Here is a 24,936-nt window from a genome sequence, read left to right as displayed (position 1 = left end):
TACCCCCCCCCCCCCACCCGCCCTCTCCGCCAGCAGCAGACAATTTTGCTAGAATAACCCACCCTAGGAATCCGAATCCGCGCCTGTATCTGTAGGGATTTTTTATTACATTTTAAAATGATTGATTAGTGATGATTGACTAATACTTTTCCATCTCCATAGCATTTATATAATAAACCATGTATTTATTATTATGACAGTTTTTTATTTACAACATATAAATAAGAAAGCAAAAATCAAGGAACAAAAGAATTCAAAATATCATCATTAAGTCAATCCACAAGTTGTCATATTTCAATTATTGAGGTATTCACGAATAAAGCTGCATGTAGGCTATAGAATAAATATCGTAAGACTCATATAAATTGAAGATTACATGTTTCAAAATAAAACGCGGATGCTTATTACTTATCACTAGTTAAAGACAAAATAAATGTTTTAATTATAAGGCTGGTGGTATAAGTGTTGCCAAACACTATTATTTGACAAACATTGATACGAAAAATATAGGAGACTTACATATTTTTGTTTGTGAAAATAAAAAAATTGCATTGTTATATATTTTTAAAAACATATTGTTAACGATGAAATGATAAAAGAAACGCTACAATATGGCGAATAATTTATAATGAGAATTTCGTGGAGAATTTTGTGTTATTGATAACATGAATGACTATAAAAATGATACAACGTTACACTTTGTATGCATAATGTACATAAATAACATATTCAAAAAATTTAAGAAATAGTGACTTTCATTTTATTGTACTTAATTTTCCTTATTCTAAATTTATCGGAAAAGTTAAAATTATGAAATTTACATTGTATTTGCAATTTATATATTATTATCCAAAAAATTTTATAAAAAACAAAAATTGTTTAAACTTCTAAAAGATTAAGTTAATATTTCATAAAATTAGTAGTAAAATTACTCGTTTATATTATAAAACGTATTTTGTTTAAAGGAAATACTTATAATAAAAATCAATTTTAAAATTTATTTGTATAATGTCCATAAATTATTTTGGTTAACAATTATCATTGTTTAAATTTCAAAATTAAAACAATTTAGCTAATATATTAAATTTCCATTAAATTACTTTGAATTAGTACTAATAATATAAACAATGTAAACATTTAGAAAAAAGCTTTGAAAATACATAATATTGCTTTTATAAGCTGTAAAGTTTATTAATTTAATATTTACATCTTCATTTATTATATGTTTTATAATACATTTTATGCTCTTTGGCATAAAAATTAAAAAAGTACAATTCTATATCATAAAAGTAGTTGAATATTTTTATTCAAATATAATACAGTAAATATAACTTTAATTTTTATGTTAATATAAATATAAATATAATAAATTAAAATAATAATATAATAATAATATAAACTATATTACAGAATTTAAGTTTCTTAATGAAATTCATCCTTTTTTATATATTAATAAATTACATTCGTATAGTAAAAAGTTTTTAGCGCTAGAATTTTTATCATAAAATTTTTTATTTTAAAGTAATTTTCACATATTATATAAAAATTTTTATTAAGAACTAAAAGTAAAATAATTGCAATATTTATTTTATTTATTTATTCTATATTTATCAAATATAATTTTTTATTTCAATATTTATAATATGCAAAAAATCTTTTATATAGCTATTTAAAATAAAGTAGTACATAATTTTGAGCCAAGCAATCGTATTCTTAATTTTTTTTTATTCTTAATTCGTATTCATAATAATAAAACGCATTATTTTGAGAGGTTTGGTAATCATTAAATCTTTTTCAGACGTAGATGTTATAAGATAATTAATGATTCTATGAAGAAAATAAATATATATATTTCCTATCGATCACATTACAAAATATTATAACAATTTTCTTCCTTTAAAGAAAGATCTTTTATTGACAGTTATAATTTGATTTTCTAATTATTTATTGTACTCAAACGTTATTCTCTGTATTTAACAGAAATGTACAATTGTATTTTCTAAAATTATAATCAAATATAAACAGACACAATACCATTTTATCATATATTTATTTATATTGTGTTCAATCAAAAACTTTTTGATTATAAAAATATATGTGTATAATATATAATATATTTTTAGCAAATATATATATTAAATTAAACGCTACCATTATTTCGTAATATAATTTCTATAAATTAAAAGTGAAAGTATATATTTATAAATATGTAAAAAAACTAATTTAATAAGAAAATCCTTTTTTTGATAAATGAAAATTTGTTGCATCAACAAAAAATTGATGATTTATAACTTTACTTTTGATTTGCTGGAAATGAAGTACTTGAAATTTTCAATTTTTGTTTCTTGTCATTGGCTTAAATAAGCACGAAACTTGTATAATGAAATACACTATTTTTTTTATAAACTTGGGGAATTAATATATAAAAAATTCTGTATATTGAAAAAATGTAATAGCAAAATTAAGAGAGATTAGATGTACCGAATAATAATAGCATTTATTAATTATATATTTAAAAATCATGTATGTATAGCAATCTGAGTATGCAAGTACAAAAATTTATTATCCTTAATAAAAAATGTAAGTCTCAACAGATTAATGACAACCAATTTACTAACAAAATTTATATGGTATAGGAAGATTTTCAGTCATCATTCGGAACGTAATACAAGTAAATAGTTAAATATCTTAATTTCTAAATTTGAATATAAAAAATATGTATTTCAATTTGCACAACTATTCACAAGAACTTTAAAAAATTATTAATAAAAAAATTAATAAAAAACTGTAGGGATTAAATATTTAAAACAATATTTTATTTGCAATACACAACAATATATTTTGCTGATTAATTTTAATGATAATATTTTTAATATTTAAAAACTATTTTCGATATATTTACCACTGCAGATATTGATTATCAGTTCAGATCAGGTGAATCTCATTAAGCGAAAATTATCTTCTTAATATTTGTAATTATCGTTAAATAGAAACGTGCAAACATAAATAACTATATTCCCCATAAATTGCTTGTACATACGAATGAGATTATCATTGGACCACTAAGAAATGTTTTTTTTTATTGAATTATTTAAAATAAAGTAATTATTTGAATTAAACACTTTTATTATATAAAAAAATGCGAAGGACTTTTATGAGGAAGAAGAACAAGGAGATAACCGATATATAAAATAAATCAAAATCATATAAAATTCTTTGATCTAAGATTTAATAACAACATAAAATTCAGATAATCTAATTGGCATAAAATATATTTATTCATTTCCAATAAGTCCATATCAAATTTCATTTGCATCAAGTAATATCAAATCATTTATAAAATGAAAAATTTTTACAAAATTACTAGCTTTGAACATTAAATTTATTTTCAAATAAAATTCCTCTATTTTTTCCTCTATTTCTTAAACACATTTATTTTTTACTTAAATTATAAATTCAAATAAATACATATGTCAATATTCTTTATTATAATATTTTAATCCTATATTTGTACAATGCAAAAATACATTTTTAGAATCCGATATTAAAACGGTATGATTCGTTTTCGTTTGCATATTATATTTAAATAAAAATTATAATATTTATTTTCATGATATTGTATATGAAATGGCCAATACAGTCAATCTGAGATATTTTATAAAACGAAGTTCAAATTGGATAATAGAAAAGACGTCGAAGTAGTACTTGTAGACGTTTATAAAATAGACAAAAGACATCTTCTATGTTATGAAAAGACCACAGAGGTACAAACCAAAAGAAGCATCTTCTAAACTGATTTTTAAAAAGAATGCTCGTAAGTGCCCGACAAGGATGCCTTTTAAAGTCTAGCATGTCTATACATGAAGTCACTCATATGCTTTTCAAGTCTTTTATATGTCATATGAATTGTATATCATAGCACTTGTTAGCTTACATAGACTCGCATGTTCTAAAAAGTTCTTAAAGATATAAAGAAATAGAGTAACATGAAAAAGAGAAAAAGCATGCTTTGCACAGCTAAAGTAATTGACCGATGAATATGATTATATAACAGCAAACAGCATATTGGATAAGTAAAAATGAAATAAATATTTATACGTGTTTATAAATATTATAGCCCATTGTTATTTATTGAAGATATTATTATAAAATATTCTGTATTATGCCCTAAATTTCTCATAGTTGGTGAAATATGTTTATTTACTCATAACTATTGACTTAATAAAAAAGAAAAAATTTTTTTAATTTTTGATAAATAAAATTTAAAAAAATAAATACATATTCAATAAATATTAAATCCATTATTTAGTTTGAATTGTCAACTTTTATATACATTTGATTATTTAAAAAAAAAAAGAAATAGAGTTGATCTCTAAATGAAAGCTTAATGTACATTAGTTTATTCATAAAAACATAATGAATATGACTTATAAATTCAATTCGTATTCGTATAGTTATTAATTATTTATTTTCAGAATTAATTCACTTTTCTTATTAATAATTTTATAAAAATTTAAAGTAATTAAATGAATTATTTCTTGTTTTATTTCTACTCAAGATTATTTGATAAAAGGTTGAGTAAATTTTAAACGAATTAATTAAATTTTCTCTTAATCCTAATTTCTAAAAATATAAGGTATAATTATTATAAATAAATTCTATAAACGATTACATTTCACTGGTGCATAGCTCATTACAATAAAGGGTATGGACATATTTCCTGGATGGTTAAAAACTAGTATGTGTACTAGAAATCGAAAACTAAAATTGAAAATACTACAGCTAAATAATGTAGTAGATAATCATTTGTCTTTATGAATAAAAAATAAATCTTTTTTTATCAAATTCTTGTTTATCAAGCTATTAATTATTTATTATGACGTATAAAATTTATCCTGTACAAATTTTATTTAATTTTTTGTCACAAAAATTGATATGATTACCAATGAAAACAAATTATGAATTAAGCCTAAGCAATAAGTAATAAGCAATAAATATTTCTTAAATTATTTCATCCTTAAAAAAAATTAATGAATTAAACTGTATTTTAAATTTAAATTTGTACGAATTTAATTAAAATTTTATCACAAGTTTAAAAAAAACAATTGCTTCCAGTAGACAAAATAAAAATAAAAATAAGGTGTAACGCTCACTTGTCACTAATGGTACGTATTAGGTACATTAGCATAGATTGTCAACATGAGAGAAAACATTTTAACAAAACAGGTGATGAAAAAAAAATATTAAAAAAAATAATTACAATATATTTAAATATTAATTTTCCTCATTTTTTCTAATAATTATTATGTTAGTATTATAGTATTGTAAATATTTATACAGAACAAATGAAATTGGCTTAATACCAAAAATTCATTAAGTGCGTAAAATTCGCAGGGCATATTTATATTAATTGATGGGATACAAATTCTTAATTGACATTAACTTACGTTTTATTCAATTCTAAATTAAAATAAAAACTAATGCATGCACTATAATAAGAAAATAAATGATACAATTTATGATTTAAATTTTTTATTTTGTTTAAAAATTAATATACAAATATACCTGGCTTTTAAGTTTCATAATTTTAATTACTACAATTAGAAACAACTAAAACATATGTAAGAAATAAATACTATATTTAGATAATTATTAAAAATTGGACTAAAAAACTTATGCCGTAAACCGTTTTAATCTGTTAATTAAATTCAAGAGTCATAGTATTATTTATGCAAAGGTAATACTGAACTTATAGATATAATACAAATATGTGTAATAATTTATAAAAAAAACGTTAAATGTTGATGTTGCAGAAAATATTTATGCAAGATTAATAGTAATTGGAAAACAATTTATTAGGAAATTAAATTTTACTATACATGTGTAATGATGTGTATGCATATATATATATATATATGTGTGTGTGTGTATGTGTGTGTTGAAGTGTATATATATATATATATATATATATATCTTAAATATATATATATATCTTAAATATAATGACATTCATTCTTTGAAACAAGATCTACTTGCACTTGCAATATGACCTACACAATTTGCATTAATAATTTTATCTTGCTTTTATTATTTTTATGATCATTAAAGTTTATTGAAAATCTACTGTTTTCTTGCATTTTTTTATATTATTAAAAAGTTCGTAAAGAGTAGTTTACACAAGCAAGTGGGTGCATGTCTTTGTAGAATATTTTTTTGTGATATATGATATTTAATTACCATTGGATTGCGAGTGAGACGGCCTATTGCAAGTGATTTTCCTTACCTATATTTTAGGGTACAACAAACAAAACTAGTAGTTCATTCTTGAATAACGCGGAAGAAAAATCAATTTATGTATCAATTATGTTTGATACTTGATTTATCAATTTATTTGTATATGAGAGTGTGTCTAATATTTACGAATTTCTTAAAATTCAAAATCGTCAGATTCAATTCATGAGAATCGAATATTTTATTGATAAGATACACATCCGCATATTTCCTTCTTTTTTTCTTCCATAGGAGAAAATGCATTCGACTCCATAATGAATAAAGATAATATTGATAATCAACCTGAGTAATCAGTATTATCATAAAGTGCTTGGTCATAAAGTTCGCCCTTTACTAGCCTACCGCCGAAATAGCGACCATTAAGTGAATCCCTTGCTCTTTCAGCCTCTGAAAAGCAATTTTTAGTAATAATTAGTAACTACTTACGTACTACATAAAAAAAACTTAATTTTTTTTAATATCATAAATATTTAAATGGAAAAATTCAAATTATATATTTTTAAAAAGCACATGCTCACCGCTCATCTGTGAAAATTCTACGAATATCTTAACAATAATCTCGGGATCTTCGTCATCTTCGGATTGCCTTTCATTATAAATAATAACTCGTTCAACAACTCCAAACTTTGAACATTCGTCTTGAATTTCCTCCTGCAAACTTTGATCCACATCTTCGGGTGCTACCATATTGCGCAGTATAACTACGCGCGATTCTACTTTGCGCATAAGCTTTTGCATTACAAGGTGTCGTGCACTCTGTCCTTTAATCGACATGTTTTCTTGCTGTTGTAGGGTTTGTGGTTCAGCTTCTTCCAGTAATTTCTTCTGCAGTTCCTCTTGCTGCTTTTGGTGGGCGGCCTGCTCTTGCGCACGTCTCAGTGCTTCAGGTCCGACTGGGGCAGACACTGCATTTATCGCTGGCATCTTCAAGGAAAATAGTTGATCCTTGTTAATTAGATTAGTAAATAAAAATATTCTTTAAAAAACGATGTTAATCTTTAATGATATAAAAAATTCTTTATATGATACTGTTTCTTAAAAAATGTTTGATTCATAAAAGTATTAACTTATTATTCATTGGAAATGTTATCATTCTATCGCTTAATCATAAACAAGAACAGTAAATTAAATAAATTTCATACAAATGAATAACAAAAATATTTGAATCAACATTACTTTCTGTTTAAAAAATTTGACTTTCAATTATCTTTGGCATGTAAAAATACTAACAATGGGAGCTCCAACGATCGTTGGTGTAACCACTGTTGGAGGTGGTATAACAACTGGTTGTCCCGGCATTGGTTGAATAATAGCTGGTGGTCGATTAAGAGTCTGTGGTATCGCTATGCCGGGTGGGGGAATGATCGGAGCGACGCTGGCTATCGTCGATGGAGTTAAAATTGTTGGGGGTGCAAGCGTCGGACGAACAATTCCTGGCATAGCTGAAAAAAATTTTTTATTTTGATTGAACTTAATTAACAGACCTTCGTCGATGTAGGCATGAATTTTATTTATTTTCGGCGTCGAGTGTACAGAACTCAAGAAAATCTTATGACATGAAGGGGCGAGCAAGAAATAAAGTAACCTGTATTAAGTATTGGCTGTGCGGTAGCAGCAAGCTTGGTTAGTCCGAGTGCGACGGCATTGCTCGCGACCGCGTCCATCGCTTGAATTTTGGCAGTAGCCGCGGCGGCGGCAACGGCTGCTGCGGTCGGCATCATACTAGTACCGCTTGGGGGTCCCATAAGAGCATTAGGCGGTGTTATGGCCCGACCAACTCTGAGATACTGTCCACCCAGATCGAAGAGATTCATTGAAGCAATGGCCTCGAGGGCTGACTGCATGGACTCATACTCAATGAAGCCATAGCCTTTGTGTCGATGTGGCGAACTGCCCTGGGCAAGCTTGCAGTAAGTTATTGGTCCAAAAGCTTCGAAGACAGACTTTATGTCGTCCTCTGTCAAGTCTTGATGAATCGAGGCAATGTAGATGCGGTTATAGTGCTTGCTTTCCTCCGTTATCTCGTCTATGACCGACTGGGCCTGCGGCATATTCGACGGACGACCCACCACCTGTCGACATCGAACATTTTTGTAGTTGCTACGAAATATTGGCGTCATCAGCGGTTCTAAGGGACTAGCTACACTTTTCAAACTTATTTTCACTCAAACTTTATTTGCATAGCATCGTTGCTTTACGCCTTTAGCACGTAAAAAGTAACAATTACTCATTTTTGCGAAATTCAATAAATGCTACATATGTCATACTTTATTATTTTAATCTATGACCTTATAGAAATTTATAGAATCCATGAATATACGTTTAATGAAGTTAAATTTTAATGAAGCTTAATTTTATCAAGCTTATTTTAAAATTTTTGATCAACATTTTTTCAAATGTCTAAAATATTTTTAGAATTTAATTAAATTTATAAAAGATAATAAGATAATAATAATACTTCATTGCCAAACTGAAAATCCAGTTCGATTGAACTATTATATTGAATAAAAGCTGTTAGCTTTATAAGATATAGAGGAAAATATATTAAAAACTAATATTTAGTAATGAAAACGAATGAAATAGATAAAATAACAAATGTATGGAAGATAATATTAATCAGATATATCTCCTTCACAAATAAAATATTATATTGTTTTTAAATTTAAAGATTATTAATATTTATAAACAATCTAAATAATCTTAACTTTTAATTAAAAGAAAATTTTTAAATAGATAAACTAAAACACAAAATTAAATAGTAAATTTATGAACTTCTATAAAGAATGTAAAATTGTATAAAATTGATATAATTAATTTTTTCCATTTTCAGGCTGAAAATACTAATGAAGAATATTTTAAATATTTTTTAGTTTTTAAAACAAAGGTGTTTTTTATTTGCATACTTCTACCAGTTCGAATAAAAAATCAAACATATAAAATATCAGAAAAACAAAATCTATGTATGCGTTAGTTCAGTCTTGATATTAATTCTTTAATTAAGACAATATATTAAAATATAATTGTTACAGTTTTCTTTATCTTCTTGTTGTTTATCTATATCTTCTGTAGCTTATTATTCCATTATACACTAATTGCTTAATTCACATAATTTACAACCAAAATTAAATTACGATAAAAAATTAGAAAAAATATTAAGTACCTTTTCCCGAAATAGATTAATGAATAAAATATGTTTGTACGCTAATTTAAGCTATCTTTCGTTAAAATAAGATACAATGAGCAATAGAATGAATTTTCAAGGGAATCCATAAATTTTTTTTAAATGTACAAATAGAAGAATGCTACATATGTGTAATGATATAATAATTCAGAAAATTTAGGGATTCTTTTAAATTTGACATGTACCACTACAATTTCCTATATTAAATTAAAAATTTATTCCATTATGAACATTTTCTTATCCAATATATTTATGTATAATTGTATATACATATATTAAATATTAATATTAAATTAAATTATAATGAAACTAAATTCTAAAATATTACGAATAAAAGGCAATGTAAGGATAATGTAAAAGTATCAAATTGGAAGTATATAAATTAAATGTATAATAATAACGTGTAGTTGGAATAATGTAATATGAATGTAAAAGTTGATTCTATCCACTACATAAATGAGCATGAAAAGGGATTAAAAAATTGTTGCGTATAACATGTCAAACAACATATTTGTAATAAAGGTAAAGTAAAGAGGACGGAGTTATGCAAAGGAACAAAATAAATTACATCGGACCTCCAAGGAGTTGTTAGGATTGCGCAGGGACAGGAAATTCGTTATATAGGTACGTCCCGCTACCTTGATATTACGGCCACCAATCATGACCCCATTCATCTGTTCAAGCGCAAGTTGCGCTGCCTCTGGTATCTCGTACTCCACGAACGCAAAGCCTTTATGCTTTTGCGTTAGTGGATCCCATGACATATTAATGGATTTGATGGCACCAAAGGGCAGAAAGGCCTGCCTTATTGTATCCTCCTTTAATTCAAAACTGATGCTGCCTACGTAAAGCCTGTTTATATAAAATATATTATTATTAGATAGGTTTTTTTACATACTTTTATATTTAAGTCGAAATTATTATCCTTAAATTTTAATATTAAGAGTAGTTTTAGTTAAATTTAACGGTCTGTAATGACTTGTTTACGTTATTTTTGAAATTTTATTTGAAAGGAAACTTCTTTTATAATACACATAAAAAGCGATATAAATCTAATACAATTAAATTGTTTAATTATATTATATTATTTTATCATTCAATTTCTATATTTTACAAAAATTTTACTTTTATAAGTTTAATGAAATTAATATATTGGATGAAAGTATCGTAAAATTTCATAAATATAAATATGCGCATTTGAATCAATAATTTACTTATTCTTAAACATGCAAGTTAATAATTTACTTAAGTATTAAACGAAGTATAATTTGTAAAATCGCATTAAAAAAAAATTAAAAAAATTTAATACAAGACAGCAGTGTTCCATCGCATTCAAAAACCGCTAATTAAAAAAAAATTTTTATGAATAAGATAGGTTTATGTGCGCACGCGCGTACATCTGTGTTTTGTTATGTATAATATACAACTACTCTTATATCTGTAAAAGCGTGACTCTAATAACGGTATTTAATAGTAGTTTAAACTAAATGCTATAGATTATTATTTACAATGTTAAAATATTTGGATATATTATCACAAATATAGCAGCCATTAATAATTTATATTATATGTATATATAATCATTAAAAACATTAGAAATTAATTATTAAATATAACGTTTAAAATATATAAATATTATATAATCACTTTATTAATTGAAAGTTATAAATTTATTTAATAAATTAAATTTTTAATAAATATTAACAGTATATTAAGATTTTTTTAATCATAGCATATAGACTTTAAACATATAAAAAAGCCATCTTCTTGGAGAAAAAAGCCGTTAATATTATTATTTTAAACTTAAACGTATAGTTAATTAACTGCTTTAAAAATAATATTTACTATTATTAAATGAAGTTGTACAATAAATACTTTGTATTTACAAATATTGCTTTTGTAATACGATAATAAAATGTAAATACTTAAATCATATATAATCAAAATATTCAATATATTATATTGAGCTATGGAAATTGATATTTATACGAAAAAAATCATGTATTACATATAAATAATTATATTAATAAATTATAATAGAAATATTTAAAATTATATAATATTTAGTATGAAAATTATATTATATTTTGAAATCAGTTAATCAATTTAATTTAATTGTTATTACAATGCTTGGTAATAACGCGTTGATCGGTGGTGATTTGGAGATGACAGTGGAGTCAAATTGGACCACGTAGAAGGATACTTTTTCTTAGGAACTAGATATGTGGAACTGTTTTTTTTAATATTTTTTTTATATTTTTTTTTATGGCATAGAGCGAACAAACCTGCACATGAGAGCCAGAGTCTGTTGTCTCTGCACCTGATTCCGCTGACTAGCCATTTGCTGTAACACAAAGGACCATCGGCCTTCTATTGATATCCCTCCCCCTTCTGCTTTTCACTTATTAAGCAATCAACGAGACTTTCTTCTTCGCAATTTCTATAATCTTTTAATATAATAACAAGCTCTTTTACCATTTACCACTTATTTCCATTCTCAACTAATTTTGAAAGAATTTATAATTAAATGAGAAAATTTTATTTCTAACCATTTCCTAATTGTAAAATTTCTAATTGCAAATAGAAATTAGTTGAGCATAGAATATTGAATTTAACTACTGTTACAAAATTGCCTACGGCACGTACGAATAACTTGATTGCCCTCTTCGGATCGTATAGTAGTACAGCTCTGCTCCCGCCAACCATAGAATCGCAATGTCTAAACGAGTCTAAACCGTCTTAAAGTTGTATAAACTCGGGATAGCATGTTTAAGGAATTGATTAAAGGCGCAAATTTGCATTGACCGATTCTTTGAAACTATTATTTTGAATATTTTTTTTTAATTTCATGACTTGATTGATTAACACTAACCTGCACATTAGCAATAAAACTTGCTGCCACAGGACCAACTTATTTTTCTGCAGGGAGAAAAAATCATTCAGTCAGATTTTGAATTTACTACGAATTTTTTCCAATTGTTCTTAATGTGCATTTATTTTGAAAAAATCTTTAAGGTTAACGGCGGGATAATGTTCAAATACGAAGACTCATAAAATTCTGTATCAGTTTCTCTAATTATAAATTTACGTTTTAAGATTTTACAATGTTTTAAGTCAACTTAATTTTTTTAAGAAACATAATTTTGGTAAAGAGCTGAGAACAAAATTTTAAAATAAAGGATTTAAGATAGTCCTTGCTATAATGTCCACTAATAGAAAATTTATATAAAATATAAAATTAACAATATGAAAACATTTACTGTTACTTTTAAAATTTTACAGTTTGATAAATTGATCAAATTATTGAAATACTCACCTAATTTTTAATTTCAATTTTTTAATTATCAGTAAATAGTTATATACACAAACAAGTAACATTTTAATACTTTAATTAAACAAATATAAATTTAAAATATATATTTAAAATCCGTTAAATAAATATATTAGATATTTATAAAGTAATATTCCAGAAATACTTTTCAACAGTAAACTTGTATAAAAATCTCTAATAGTTAACTTCTTGCAAGGATTATCTTAATAAAATAAAATAAAACCGATACCAAAATAAAAACAATTTAATAAACTCTTGTGTTTTTCCATCAAAAAGTTTTAAATAAATTTTTAAATGTCATATATTATTGTACAAATTATATTAAAACATAATATCAATATTCTTTATTGAAAATTATAGTGAATAAGCTAAGCATAAAAATGATTGAAATTTAAATAGCATAAATAATGTCTCCTTTAGAACTAATGAATACTTAATGATTTTCATTTGCCTATTATAAAAAAAAAACATTAAAATTGAAACTGCAATGCATATATTAAAAACATTCATTAATTAATAAATTTTATAATTATTTTACAATTAGGAAATTTATTATAATGCATTATTCATTTTTTTTTTCAAGTTACAAGTTAATGAAATTACCGTCCAATAATATATGGTCAAATATTGGGAAATAACTTTTTTACCTCCTTCGATCTAGAAAGACACAAGAATTGATACGAACATAAAAGAATTCTTGTTGAATCCTATCTTGTTACCTGTTGTTGATAGGCTAATGTTTGTTTCATTAAAACCATCTTGATACTCTGTTCCATGGCATATTTTTTAGCCCGATTTACTGTGTCTTGTTGATCAGACGAGATTTTTGGCAAGCCACCCCCCAATATTCCAGGTAAGGTTAGATATTTTGCTCCAGGCCCTATTAAAAATAGAAACAAAAGTTAAAAAATTTTTTTAAAATACATAATAAAATAGAAATTATAAATGAAACTCAGATCTTATCAGCAAAGCTCATCCAATTAAGAAATCAACTTTCAAAATTTCACAATTGAAAGGAGTACTGTTTTTCAATGTCACAAATAAATTATACATCATGGCAAATACAAATAATAATATTTTAATTTCCTATATTACATCTAACATGAAATTACATGTGACATAAAAATTAGTCATTAATTTACTGTTTCTGTATTAAAATATAAATACCTGCAACCACCTGTCCTGTTTGATTGATATCGTAAATGGGGCTTGGCAAGAATTCCGAGGCATTTCCTGTAAAAGTAATGAATTAGATAACTTCAAAAATATTAGTGTCTGCGATACTTCAATCATCACTTATATAATATTCTCAATTTTTTGTTTCGTTTTATACATAATTTTGTGATGATTGAAGTATTATTGATGCTTTTTATTAAGGTTTAATGCATCAAAGTATTTTTCTTGGGTCTAGACTAATGTATTTAATTCTGAAAAATTAAGAAAAAATTATTGAGTTCGATTGTGAAAGTAACAAAGTAGTTAAAAAAATTAAAATAACTTCTTTTAAAAAATGAGATGTTTCTAATGTTAAATAATGAAGGAAATATCAGGCGTTGGAAACTGAAAAGTAACGATGTCACTCAGTGGTTCCACGACGAGGTACCTCCATGAAACTGTAAGTTCAAAGACATTAAAACAATCAAGTAACGAAATAGTCTCCTCATGTCGAGCTAATAATTTGAACTTAACGAATGTCGTAGATATAAATTCATACATATGTGTATATATGTATTCGTACTGGATTATACAAAATGCATTAAAAATTGCATATAACATTCATACATGGCTAATACATAGTTTGGGTTATTTTGAAAGTTGATTAGTTCCGTATAAAATTGATTCTTTAACCGTTCAATCGATTGTAGATAAAATGATCTACACAAATTTCATTATAAATTAATTTTTAATGGCTTACGCTTATAATATAGAATTCTAGAATAAATTGTTTAGTTAAGAATATTTTATAGAAAATATTTGTCTTTTATTTTAAGTTAATATACTTAAAATAGTTTGAGGGCTTTAGAATACTGTATCAGTGGAGCCAATTTAACCATCTAATGTGTCAATCAAGCAACAAATTAACTAATTTTATTTTATGAAACAATGCTACATTTATTTTTTACATCCTCCTGTAATATATTTAAATTTTTTTAGAATCATCCTCTACAAAACTGTAGTTCTTAAGTAACATTATTAACATTTAGCTACACACAGGACGCAACACTACAATCATACAACCGAAAACAAAAGAGAAATATTCTTTAATCTCTACCAATTTGGCTGGGCTAGTCTTTCTGAAACAGAAATAAAAAACGTGACGCATTGATAAGGTACTTCTCTCTCCAAGTTTTTTTTCTTTTAAAACAAATAAAAAAAGAAGACGGCTTTTCATATTTTGTGAAAAGATTACATGTATATAATATATTTATAATTATGATCAATTATATACATATGCCCAGTATATATATTTGTAAATCAAACAAGATATTTACATATAATTATATATACGTTAGATATAATTATAGATAAATAAAATAAAAACCAACAAATTAATTTTAAATTAACATCTGATAATGTAAAGAAATTAATGCAGAATAAATTTAAAATTCATTTTAATGGATCTGTGATTATACAAATAAATATCACACAATTATGTAAATATATTATATTTAGATATAAATACATGCAATTTTTCATTAGATTATTTATTTCAAACACGTGAGCCTCTACTTTCGACTCATTCAATTATTTGGCTAACCGTGTTCAGGGTCGAGCAATGAAGGTTGCGCGCACAAACTATCCGAGACTTGTGAGGCGACGCAGAAATCTGTAACCACAAAGCAAAGGAGAATACTCTCAGTGCAATTTCTCTGCGCCAGTTTCTTAAGCTTTGCCTTTTCCAACCTAACCAAACAGCTAACACCTATAAATTCTTTATTTTTATTTATTATCAGAACAATGGCGATTCTAAAGTTCACTCAGTATTTGAGTCTCCTTACAAACCACTTACCTGGGTTGAAAAATATTCATATAGAATGTTTTAATATACAATAAAAATTTTCTTAAAAGTATATCGCCACTGTTTTATCTAAGTACAAGTCTGATCTCTCTGGATAGAAAATATAATTAAATCAACCAAATTTCAAACAACCATTACCAAGTCTTAAAAGCTACTAATAAAAATACTATTACAAATAATTAAGAATATAATATACCTTATGGGTTAATAAAAACGAATTTTATTACACCTATATTCATTTTATTTGAATCTTGATTGGGTAATAAAGTAATTAAGGATTTTTAAAAAAATATAAAGTCAGAGTAGATCTTAAAAATAATTAAATTTGAAAGCAAGAATAAATTGACCATGATTTTGATAAAAATAACGTAATGCTTATGGAATTATAATAATAATGAAAAATAGAATAGAAACTAAACTAAAATATGGAAACATAAAAAATTAAAATATTCAACAAAAATTAAACTTCAACTGTAGTATGAATTTCATTTTAACTACAGATTGACAAAAACATATGAATAAATAAATATATAAAATATCCTGAAAAAAATCATAATCTGATTTAAGATACTAGCAGTTGCATTCATTTTGCACATAAATATATTTATAAATTAAGAATTCGTAACAACTATAAATTATGCAATAAAAAAACTTAGAGATTTAATTTAAAAAAAAAAAAAAATATGTGCTTATTTGATTAAATTTTGTATAGAATATTTAATATTTTGGTTGTAAAGGTATACACTGTAGAATATAAATTAATTTGCTATCAATAAAACATAAAATATTTTATATTCTTTAATAAAATAGCAATTAGGTAAACATTTCCAGAGGAAGACTGGTAATTAGATCAGAAAAAATAACTAACCTAAAATGCTAACCTATCTAAAATTCGTGAATAATTTGTACTCGACATTTTTAGTTGCCGTGAGTCAGTGGGAGAGTTTGTATAAAACTCAGATTCGTTCTCTTTCTTTCTTTGGTGCGCGCTCATGATCACAGTTGAGTCGAAGGCCACAGATTCTGTACTGTCTTCCTGCTGTAACATCTCAGAACAGAAGGACAACCATACATTAGTTTTTGACTTTGAGGGACCCGATGCGCGCCTAATAATCACCCTACCCTACCGCGAATTCTCTAAATTCTCTGAAATAAATTTTTTTCAATGGAAACCATGAGTGGCCGGTGGCTTAAGTGTGATATTGTAACTAAAAGAATATTTTGAGTTTTTTCTGTTTATCCTCTTTCTTCTTTTATCACAATTTACTTAGAGTTGATGCTTTTGTGATTTTATTATAATTTTTAAGGAGTACACAGTCCTTTTTTATTTATTTATTTGTTTATACATAGGATACCGTGCATCTGGCAGCTTGAGCAATATACCTTCTAGTCGCAGCTTTTTTCCTGGTGGTTCCATGTTATTCTGTTGCATCAATGGAAGCTAATACAGAAAAAGATAAAATTAATATTTTCATAAATTTAGTAACTTAAAATTTGTAGTTTCTATCATACTTCCTAATTTTATCTAAATATTTAACATTTTTCAAATACTTCTAGAAAGTCAAAATTTATAAAATAAATTTCTTAGTAATATTTACTAAAATATCACATATTCAAAGATTTTTTTAAAGATAAAATAATATTTTATACATACTCATATAATTGATATAATGTATAATTGGAAAATTGAGCAGATACATATAAGTAAAACTATAATTTTTTAATGCTAGTTTACAATATTACTCAATAAATAAATATAGCTAAATTTTATTAGTTAAAATTTTTCGAAATTACAGTATCATCTATACTATTTAATAAATACAAAATATTATAGTAACAAATTGAATTTTAAATAAGTATATAAGTTATAAGGATCTTACGAAGAAATAACTTAATTTTAATATTAAATAAATAATTTTAAACTTTAATAATTTTATATGAAGAGTAAATACATCTGTTATGCAATATATTATATTAATGAATCTAATATTATACTTAAATCTAAAAATTTAAAACAATGGTAAAAACTTAAGTAAAAGAAAATATAATTTTCTTTTAAATATAAGAAATAAAATCTAGTAAAAAAAAAACAATACCAATTATACATTGTTTTAAAAAGAAATAACATATTGATATCTAGAATTTAGTTTTCTAATTACAAAAACTTTTATCAATTCACTAAACTACATTATATTATAAATTATATAATATATTAATTTTTCAACAAATAAATTATCTTTGTTAAATTATATATATATCTGTAATTATACAAATTTGCAAAAATATGATATAAAAATATTTCTTTTGAAATTCAATCATTGTTTCATTTTGCTATTCTAGATTTATCTAGGACCTAAAATTTTCATAATATAAATAAAAATAATCTTAATTATTATCAATCAATAAAAAATCGTATAAGAATAAAAAATAATAAACAATTTTTTAATTCATAATCCACAATCATATCGATAACGAAATATAAAGTAGTCTAATAATTAATTACTATATTTTTATATAGAATTAGTATAATCTAAAATACATAAAAATATAACAGTCATAAATTACCTTTAAGGATAATAAATCCAAATAACAATATTGAATTAAATAAGCTAGGTTTGTTATAATTAATTACTTAAACAATTTTATCACAGATTGAAATTAATTAATAAAAATAAACCAAGTTCAATACTAAAAAATAATAAAATAAAAATTTTTAGGTTTATAATTTCAAAACTTAATTGTAAAAAAAGTTTTGGAATATGAAAATTGAACAAATAATCATTTAATGCGATGTCATATTTGTCCAATTAATTTATATAAATTTTAACCTGAAATAGCATTAAAGTGTATATAAAATATTTATGTTGAACAAATTAAAATTCTTATTTACACTTCAGGCATAAAAAGCGTTTCTTTAATTTTTTAAAAACAAAAATATATCACATATTGAATTTTAACATATTACATATAAAATAACAATTTTAAACATGATAAAAATTAATAAATTTACAATAGTGATTAAGTAACAATTTTGCTTTTAAAAGTAAAGGTATGTAACTACATACTTGATGACTAAGAGTGTAGTAAAATCCTAATTTAAAATAAGATTACTTAAGACTATTGAGTAAATACCCAAGTATACGAGAATGAAATATAATCGATATTAATTGAAGGCGTCGATTTTTTTTATTTAAAAATATTTTCAATACTTGCGCAAGAAAACGTGTAAAATGAATCTATATATCTTCGTTAATAAATCATTTTTATATATAAAATAATTTATAATATATTTAGTACCCCAGTGAAAAAAAATGTAACAAAGCCCTACGTAGTGGTAACGCAGCATTGATTTTCGTGAAAGCAAGCTCAATTCGTTAATAGATTTTGCATTAAATATGCAATAAATCGAAAAAATGAATTTAATGCGGATACGATTATTCAAGATTCAGATAATATTATAAAAAATAAAGAATATAGCGAAGAATTTTCATTTGCCTCAATATAGCGTAAGACGCATCGCAAAAGGTCGCCATGACATGGCCTCCCGCGTGTACGAGCAACTATCAATAAAATCAAAGGAAGGCTGAATTTCACTTACCATAATTCCGTTCATCCTTACAGCGCACGTCTACGTACCAAAGGTTCAGATTATTTCTGATCGCGATAAACTTTGTTCTTTTATGCAATTTTATTAAGATCAATTAGGACTCGTGAAAAGCCAAAAATCTAAATTAACATTTAACCCGAACGCCGTAAAATTCCGTAGAGACTAACTTGCTATGTAAGACGATAGACTTGTATGGCTACATAGACCCAAATTGCACATGCGCACTACAAACTTAAGTTGATTGGTTCATTCAGTGCATGAAGTACAACATTTACAACATTATGGTTGTAGCATTTATCATATTATTACGCTTATAAACATATATAAACCTTATGTCCAAGCTAATTTATAAGTAAATTGTCATTAGGGCGGTCGTGCAAGATTCGTATCCGGTCTAATCGAAGTGAATACGGTATACGTAGACTGTGAACAGTATTTTGAAAAAATGGAAAGCCGATGACGCGAATGACAGTTTGTTTATTACTCACCGCAGCGCCCTCGAAACCCACGATTATTTTCAAAGCCAAGCGGGAATGGAATTACAAATATTTTATACACAAACACAATATAAAAACAAGCTCGGTTACCAGTGGCGTTGGCAATATAAAATCTAGGCTTGGTATACAGATTTGTCGTTAGTAGTTACAATACTTATATTTCATACATGGCGCCTAGTTAATCAATAATATAAGAGTTATAGAAAAAATTTGTTTTTTAATGAACCTATTACAATAATTAACACTAGAATTAAAATCTACACATGAATCGTGAATTGTGTTCAAATGTTTGTACGCACGATTGCATAAAGCTAATGAAATATATATATATGTACGGGGATGTGTCATGTAAACATATGTATATATATATATATATATATATATTGCGCATGTCACAAATGCGCGCTTTCTCTCTTTTGTACTCATCAACCCAAAAAATTCATCGTAATGTTATAAATAAATGATTTTATTTTTTAACATTAATAATAGTTATTTTAAGAATTAAATGATTTCAATATAAAGTAATTTTCTTTATAAGTTAACAAAATATACTGGAATTTTTAAAGCCTTGCAGTGAAGTTTATATGTAAATTTCTTATAAGGACGCGCATGCGCAAACAGATTATATCAGCACGACAATAAAATATATAGTTTAATTTAAAACTTTCCATTCTTGTATTATGGAAATTCAATATACGCTTTTTAAACTTATAAATTATGAATAATATATTTTTTTTTTAAATCACGAGGAAATTAGCTTATTACCAGAAATTAACAAAAAAATTTTAATGAAAATATATTTACAGTAATATATGTAAAGTTATTTTTTTTACTTTAAAAAAAAAATTGATTGAAAAGATTAATTTCTATAATAGAGTGTTTTATTATATAAATATATGTAAATATATAAATCTAGAAACAATATTAATATTCAATTTATATATTAAAGAAACTTGATTTCCTATAGCACTCTTTTATTTTGTCTCTTTTAATTTGTCATTTTAGAAGAATGTTCTGTTTTATTAAATTTTTTTTATTTAAAATAAAAAATAAACGATTAAACAAAATTATATAATTAAATATATTATTATATAATCAATTGATTCTAAAATTAAATAAATAATAAAAAAAGAATGACGCTTATATTACGTAATTGAGAGGTTTAAAATAGAATTGTATTGAATTGGGCTTAGTAATAAAAATAGAATTTAAATATTGTATTTGTTGAATAACATTAACATTTTATAATTTTATTAATAAATAGCTTAGTCGCTTGTAGGCGCTATTTACATTATTTTGAAAAATAAAATAGAGCTCATTTTATTTATTGTATTTTACCTATCTTGATTAAATTTTAAATTACTAAAGTGTATGAATACATAATGTATATGAACAAAATTCACAATTTTTCTAATATTTGACAGCATATTTATTTTAAACGTCGTTATAGCGAAATACTACCGGAAAAATAATAATCTAATTTTAATAATACCTCAGTTGTTGTATATCTGATACGAACTGTACTAGCTATTTTCATCAATAATTACATCAATGGGTTCTCGAGTAGTCAATATCTTCGATGAACTTCTCATTTCACCAGGTTTGCAGATCAAGATATACTTTTAACTATAACTAAATAGCTAATGCTAGCGATAGATATCTGATGTTGAAATAATGAGAATCGTTTCAAATTATATGCACAGTTTTGCGTAGCTATTTCGAAATAGAAGGCATAAATGGTTGTGAAACTGATAACAATATAGACAGCGGTATAAAAAATTATCTAGTAGCAGGATATAGTGCAACAGAATATTCATCACAAATCAATATAAAAAGGTCTGAAAAACGACGTACTTTTTCTAGTGAAAGAACTCACAATAAAAATACAATAGTTGTATTTATGTGTTGTATTAAAAATAACAGCACCAAAAGGCGTTTATAGTTCAGAGCGTTATAAGATATCAGGTGTTCAAACTATATATAAGGGCAATATATTGTAAAAAATATATAATGTACATTGCTGATACAAAAAGATACGATCATAAGAAGAATATATTTTCAAAAGCCATCTGTTTATTATGAAGCAAAAATAAATACTTTACCTAGTGATAGAAATATCTAGCTTACGGATTGCACTTAATAAACTAAATCTACGAATGAGTGTCTTTTGAAAAGAAATACATGTGAAGCATGAAAAACTATTACAATTATCCTTAATGAAAGTGCAATACCATATATATTATTACAAAATTCTAGCAGTGATATCGTTATTTTCATTCTAATAACTTTAATTTTATCTATAATTATATAAAAAATTGCGTCTAGATTATTCCCCTTTCTGGCAGAGTTCATTTTATAAAATATGCATATAGGAATATTATAATAATTTCAGTTACTTTCCAATATAATTATATTAAATTAAATTAAATATTTATATAATTCTATCATTCAGTAACTGTATTATGTCTGTATTTGTATAAGAACGAAAAATTAGTGTCGATGGTGTACGAACGAAAAATATAATAAATATTCACAATATTTTAAATAAACAAATTGAGACCAAAAAGATCTTAACGAGTACTAATGATTTCTCTAATATATTTTACAATTTAATTTATTAATACATAATTATAGTATTATTAACAATATCACTTTCAACTTAAAATACTTGAAGTCTTTAAATATAAATCTATAGATTTTACATAGCCTATATAACTTTAAAATATGAACGGTGATATGCATGTGTATATCTCTGCGTATAATTATCGCTTTATAAACTATAAAGTATAGAGAGTGAGAGAGAAAAGGATAAGAAAAGTTAATTTAATTTGCTTTAATTTCTTAGAGAGAATTAAAAAAGATATATGAAGTTCCAGATTATGAATTGAAGATGTAAAGGAAAATAATTAGAGTAAAGTATAATTATGAGAGAATTTACAACATTTCAAACTATTCTTAATGGAATAGTTGGCTTATAGAGAATGTGTGTTTCATTTTTTTAATAACAATTTTATTCTCAAACATTTCCCAGGTTAATAGTAATTTAAAATTTTCAAATAAGCAAAACAATCATACTAAATTTGAACTATATTTTTAAAAAAGCAATTGACAACTTGTTAAATATATTATCTTAGTTTCCTTGATCTATCTTCTAATACCAATTGCCAATATTACTTACCAAAAGATTATTATTATTCATTATTGAACAATGAAGTTGAGTTTACTAGTGATATTATTATGAATTATTGAAAAATAAAGTTCTTGATAAATTTGTTGTATATATCATTGAAATAATTTAAATAATAGGTGCGTTTAATGTAAAACTATACAGTGAAATTAGCGTATTATTAGATTTTCATGTATACGCGTTGTATAATAATATTTTACTCGTGATTCTCCATTTAATGAAATAATTTCACTGAAACAATAATTTTTTTGATCTTGAAAAATAATTGAGTAAATTACAAATTTTTAAAATCACTTAAGTGTAAATTTCAATCTGTTCGAGATTGCGAGAACAGTTTTATTGCCTTAACTTCAGAAAATTGTTGTCCATCTTAATATTCTAATATGATTATTAGATTCCAAGAATGACAATTAAGTATCAGTATTTATTATATATGAACTTTATATGAATTTTATATAACATTAAATAACATATATAATGTTTTACTTATAACTTTAATGTATGCATACTATTATTTTTTAAGAAAATAAATTAGAAAATGGAAAAGTGAAATTATGACTCGTATCCATTTAATTATGGATATCTTATCTCCATTCTATTACTAGCTTATACAATTATTTACATTTTCTAAGCAATAGTTTATATTTTGATAGTAAATTAAATTAAAATAAAAGCAGTATATTATATATTCCAAATTTAGACATTTTTATTAGATTTTATTTAAAAATATTAACATTGTTTAATATGTTTTAAAAAATAGATTTATTTACCTTGATTGATTTATATAAACACTTTTTAATAATATAATAACAATCATACGAAAAAGTATTATTTCGTATTTTCAATTCTATTGTCATTTTGTAGTATTCCGTGAATCTTGTTTGATGTTTGATATCAAAATAATGTTTGAGTACATTATTTTCAATTTTTTTCGTTATAAAACACTGAACAAATAATGAATATAGGATTGTACTTTGAGTCGATCGATCTATATAGGATTTGACTATACATACATATATGTGTGGGTATGTATACGGAATGGTATGAAGATGCATATACTTACTGTCAAGTTTTTTTATGGTATAATTTCATAATATAAATATTTTATTAATTAGACAAAAATCTATTCCATAATTTATAATGTTGATAATATAAATATTCTATTTTATATCTTTTTATTTTCAATAAACAACAACGATATATATATATATATATATTTTAATTTTTCTTGTATTTTTCTTTTCTACTGATTCTATTTAGCTTTAGTCAATAATTTTTAGAAATTCCATTTTCTTATAAATGATATAGTCAAATAAAATGAAAGTTAATTTTTTAATGGTTTATAAATTTAAATAAAATTTTTAAATCACATAAAATTTTAACCATATAAAAAATTTATTATGGGTAATTGTCAAAATAAGCAGTTAAGAAATACATTCGATTGAATTTTAACAGTATAATAAAATTAAAAAAATAGAAATTAACAGATAAAATTTCAACTTTCATGATTTATTAAGTTTACTACAGTACTTTAGGTCAATATCTATTCTATAGTTTTTTTTTTAACACATGATTATATTTTCCAATTATAAGAAAAAAATAAACTATTCTCAATAGTGAATTTGTAGGATATAATGAAATAATAATTAATTATGCTCTTTATAAATTTATATCAAGTTAATAATGTAAAATAATTAACGAATTTTATTAATAAAATTTATTCAATTTTAAAATTTAATATAAATTTAATATAAGTTTACTATAAAACAATGAATCTTAAAATAGAATAAATATAATTTATGTATTCTATTCGTTATGTTGCC

At 24.3% G+C, this 24,936-nt stretch overlaps 1 protein-coding gene and 1 long non-coding RNA gene across 3 annotated transcripts; both read right to left on the bottom strand.

Annotated features, from left to right (window-relative positions):
* Positions 1–6,418: 6,418 nt before the first annotated feature.
* Positions 6,419–19,519, bottom strand: hfp (Poly(U)-binding-splicing factor hfp). Its single transcript, XM_011498610.1, has 10 exons — positions 19,421–19,519; positions 17,206–17,263; positions 13,971–14,036; positions 13,523–13,683; positions 11,758–11,816; positions 10,111–10,324; positions 7,877–8,363; positions 7,522–7,733; positions 6,810–7,215; positions 6,419–6,678 (listed from the first exon to the last, which is right to left on the bottom strand). Exons 1-10 carry the CDS (start codon positions 19,433–19,435, stop codon positions 6,569–6,571), a joined length of 1,788 nt encoding a protein of 595 aa, XP_011496912.1. The 5' UTR covers positions 19,436–19,519; the 3' UTR covers positions 6,419–6,568.
* LOC105361422 (uncharacterized) lies at positions 14,809–16,815 on the bottom strand. Of its 2 annotated transcripts, none has more exons than XR_912840.1 (3): positions 16,737–16,815; positions 15,562–15,630; positions 14,809–15,097 (listed from the first exon to the last, which is right to left on the bottom strand). It is a non-coding gene; the product is annotated as an uncharacterized LOC105361422 (long non-coding RNA). The 2 variants fall into 2 exon arrangements; XR_912839.1 differs by having other exon boundaries at positions 16,704–16,813.
* Positions 19,520–24,936: the final 5,417 nt, after the last annotated feature.

Source organism: Ceratosolen solmsi, unplaced genomic scaffold (assembly GCF_000503995.2).
Source record: "Ceratosolen solmsi marchali unplaced genomic scaffold, CerSol_1.0 scaffold10, whole genome shotgun sequence".
NCBI classification, from domain to species: domain Eukaryota; kingdom Metazoa; phylum Arthropoda; class Insecta; order Hymenoptera; family Agaonidae; genus Ceratosolen; species Ceratosolen solmsi.
The sequence above is the reverse complement of the archived record's forward strand: the minus strand, read 5'-3'. Positions and strand labels throughout refer to the sequence as shown.

Coding starts and splice junctions, on each gene's coding strand:
- hfp (XM_011498610.1), bottom strand. Junction 7,734..7,876: donor ACAGCCAATACTTAATACAG/GTTACTTTATTT, acceptor AATTTTTTTCAG/CTATGCCAGGAATTGTTCGT. Junction 6,679..6,809: donor AGAATTTTCACAGATGAGCG/GTGAGCATGTGC, acceptor ATTGCTTTTCAG/AGGCTGAAAGAGCAAGGGAT.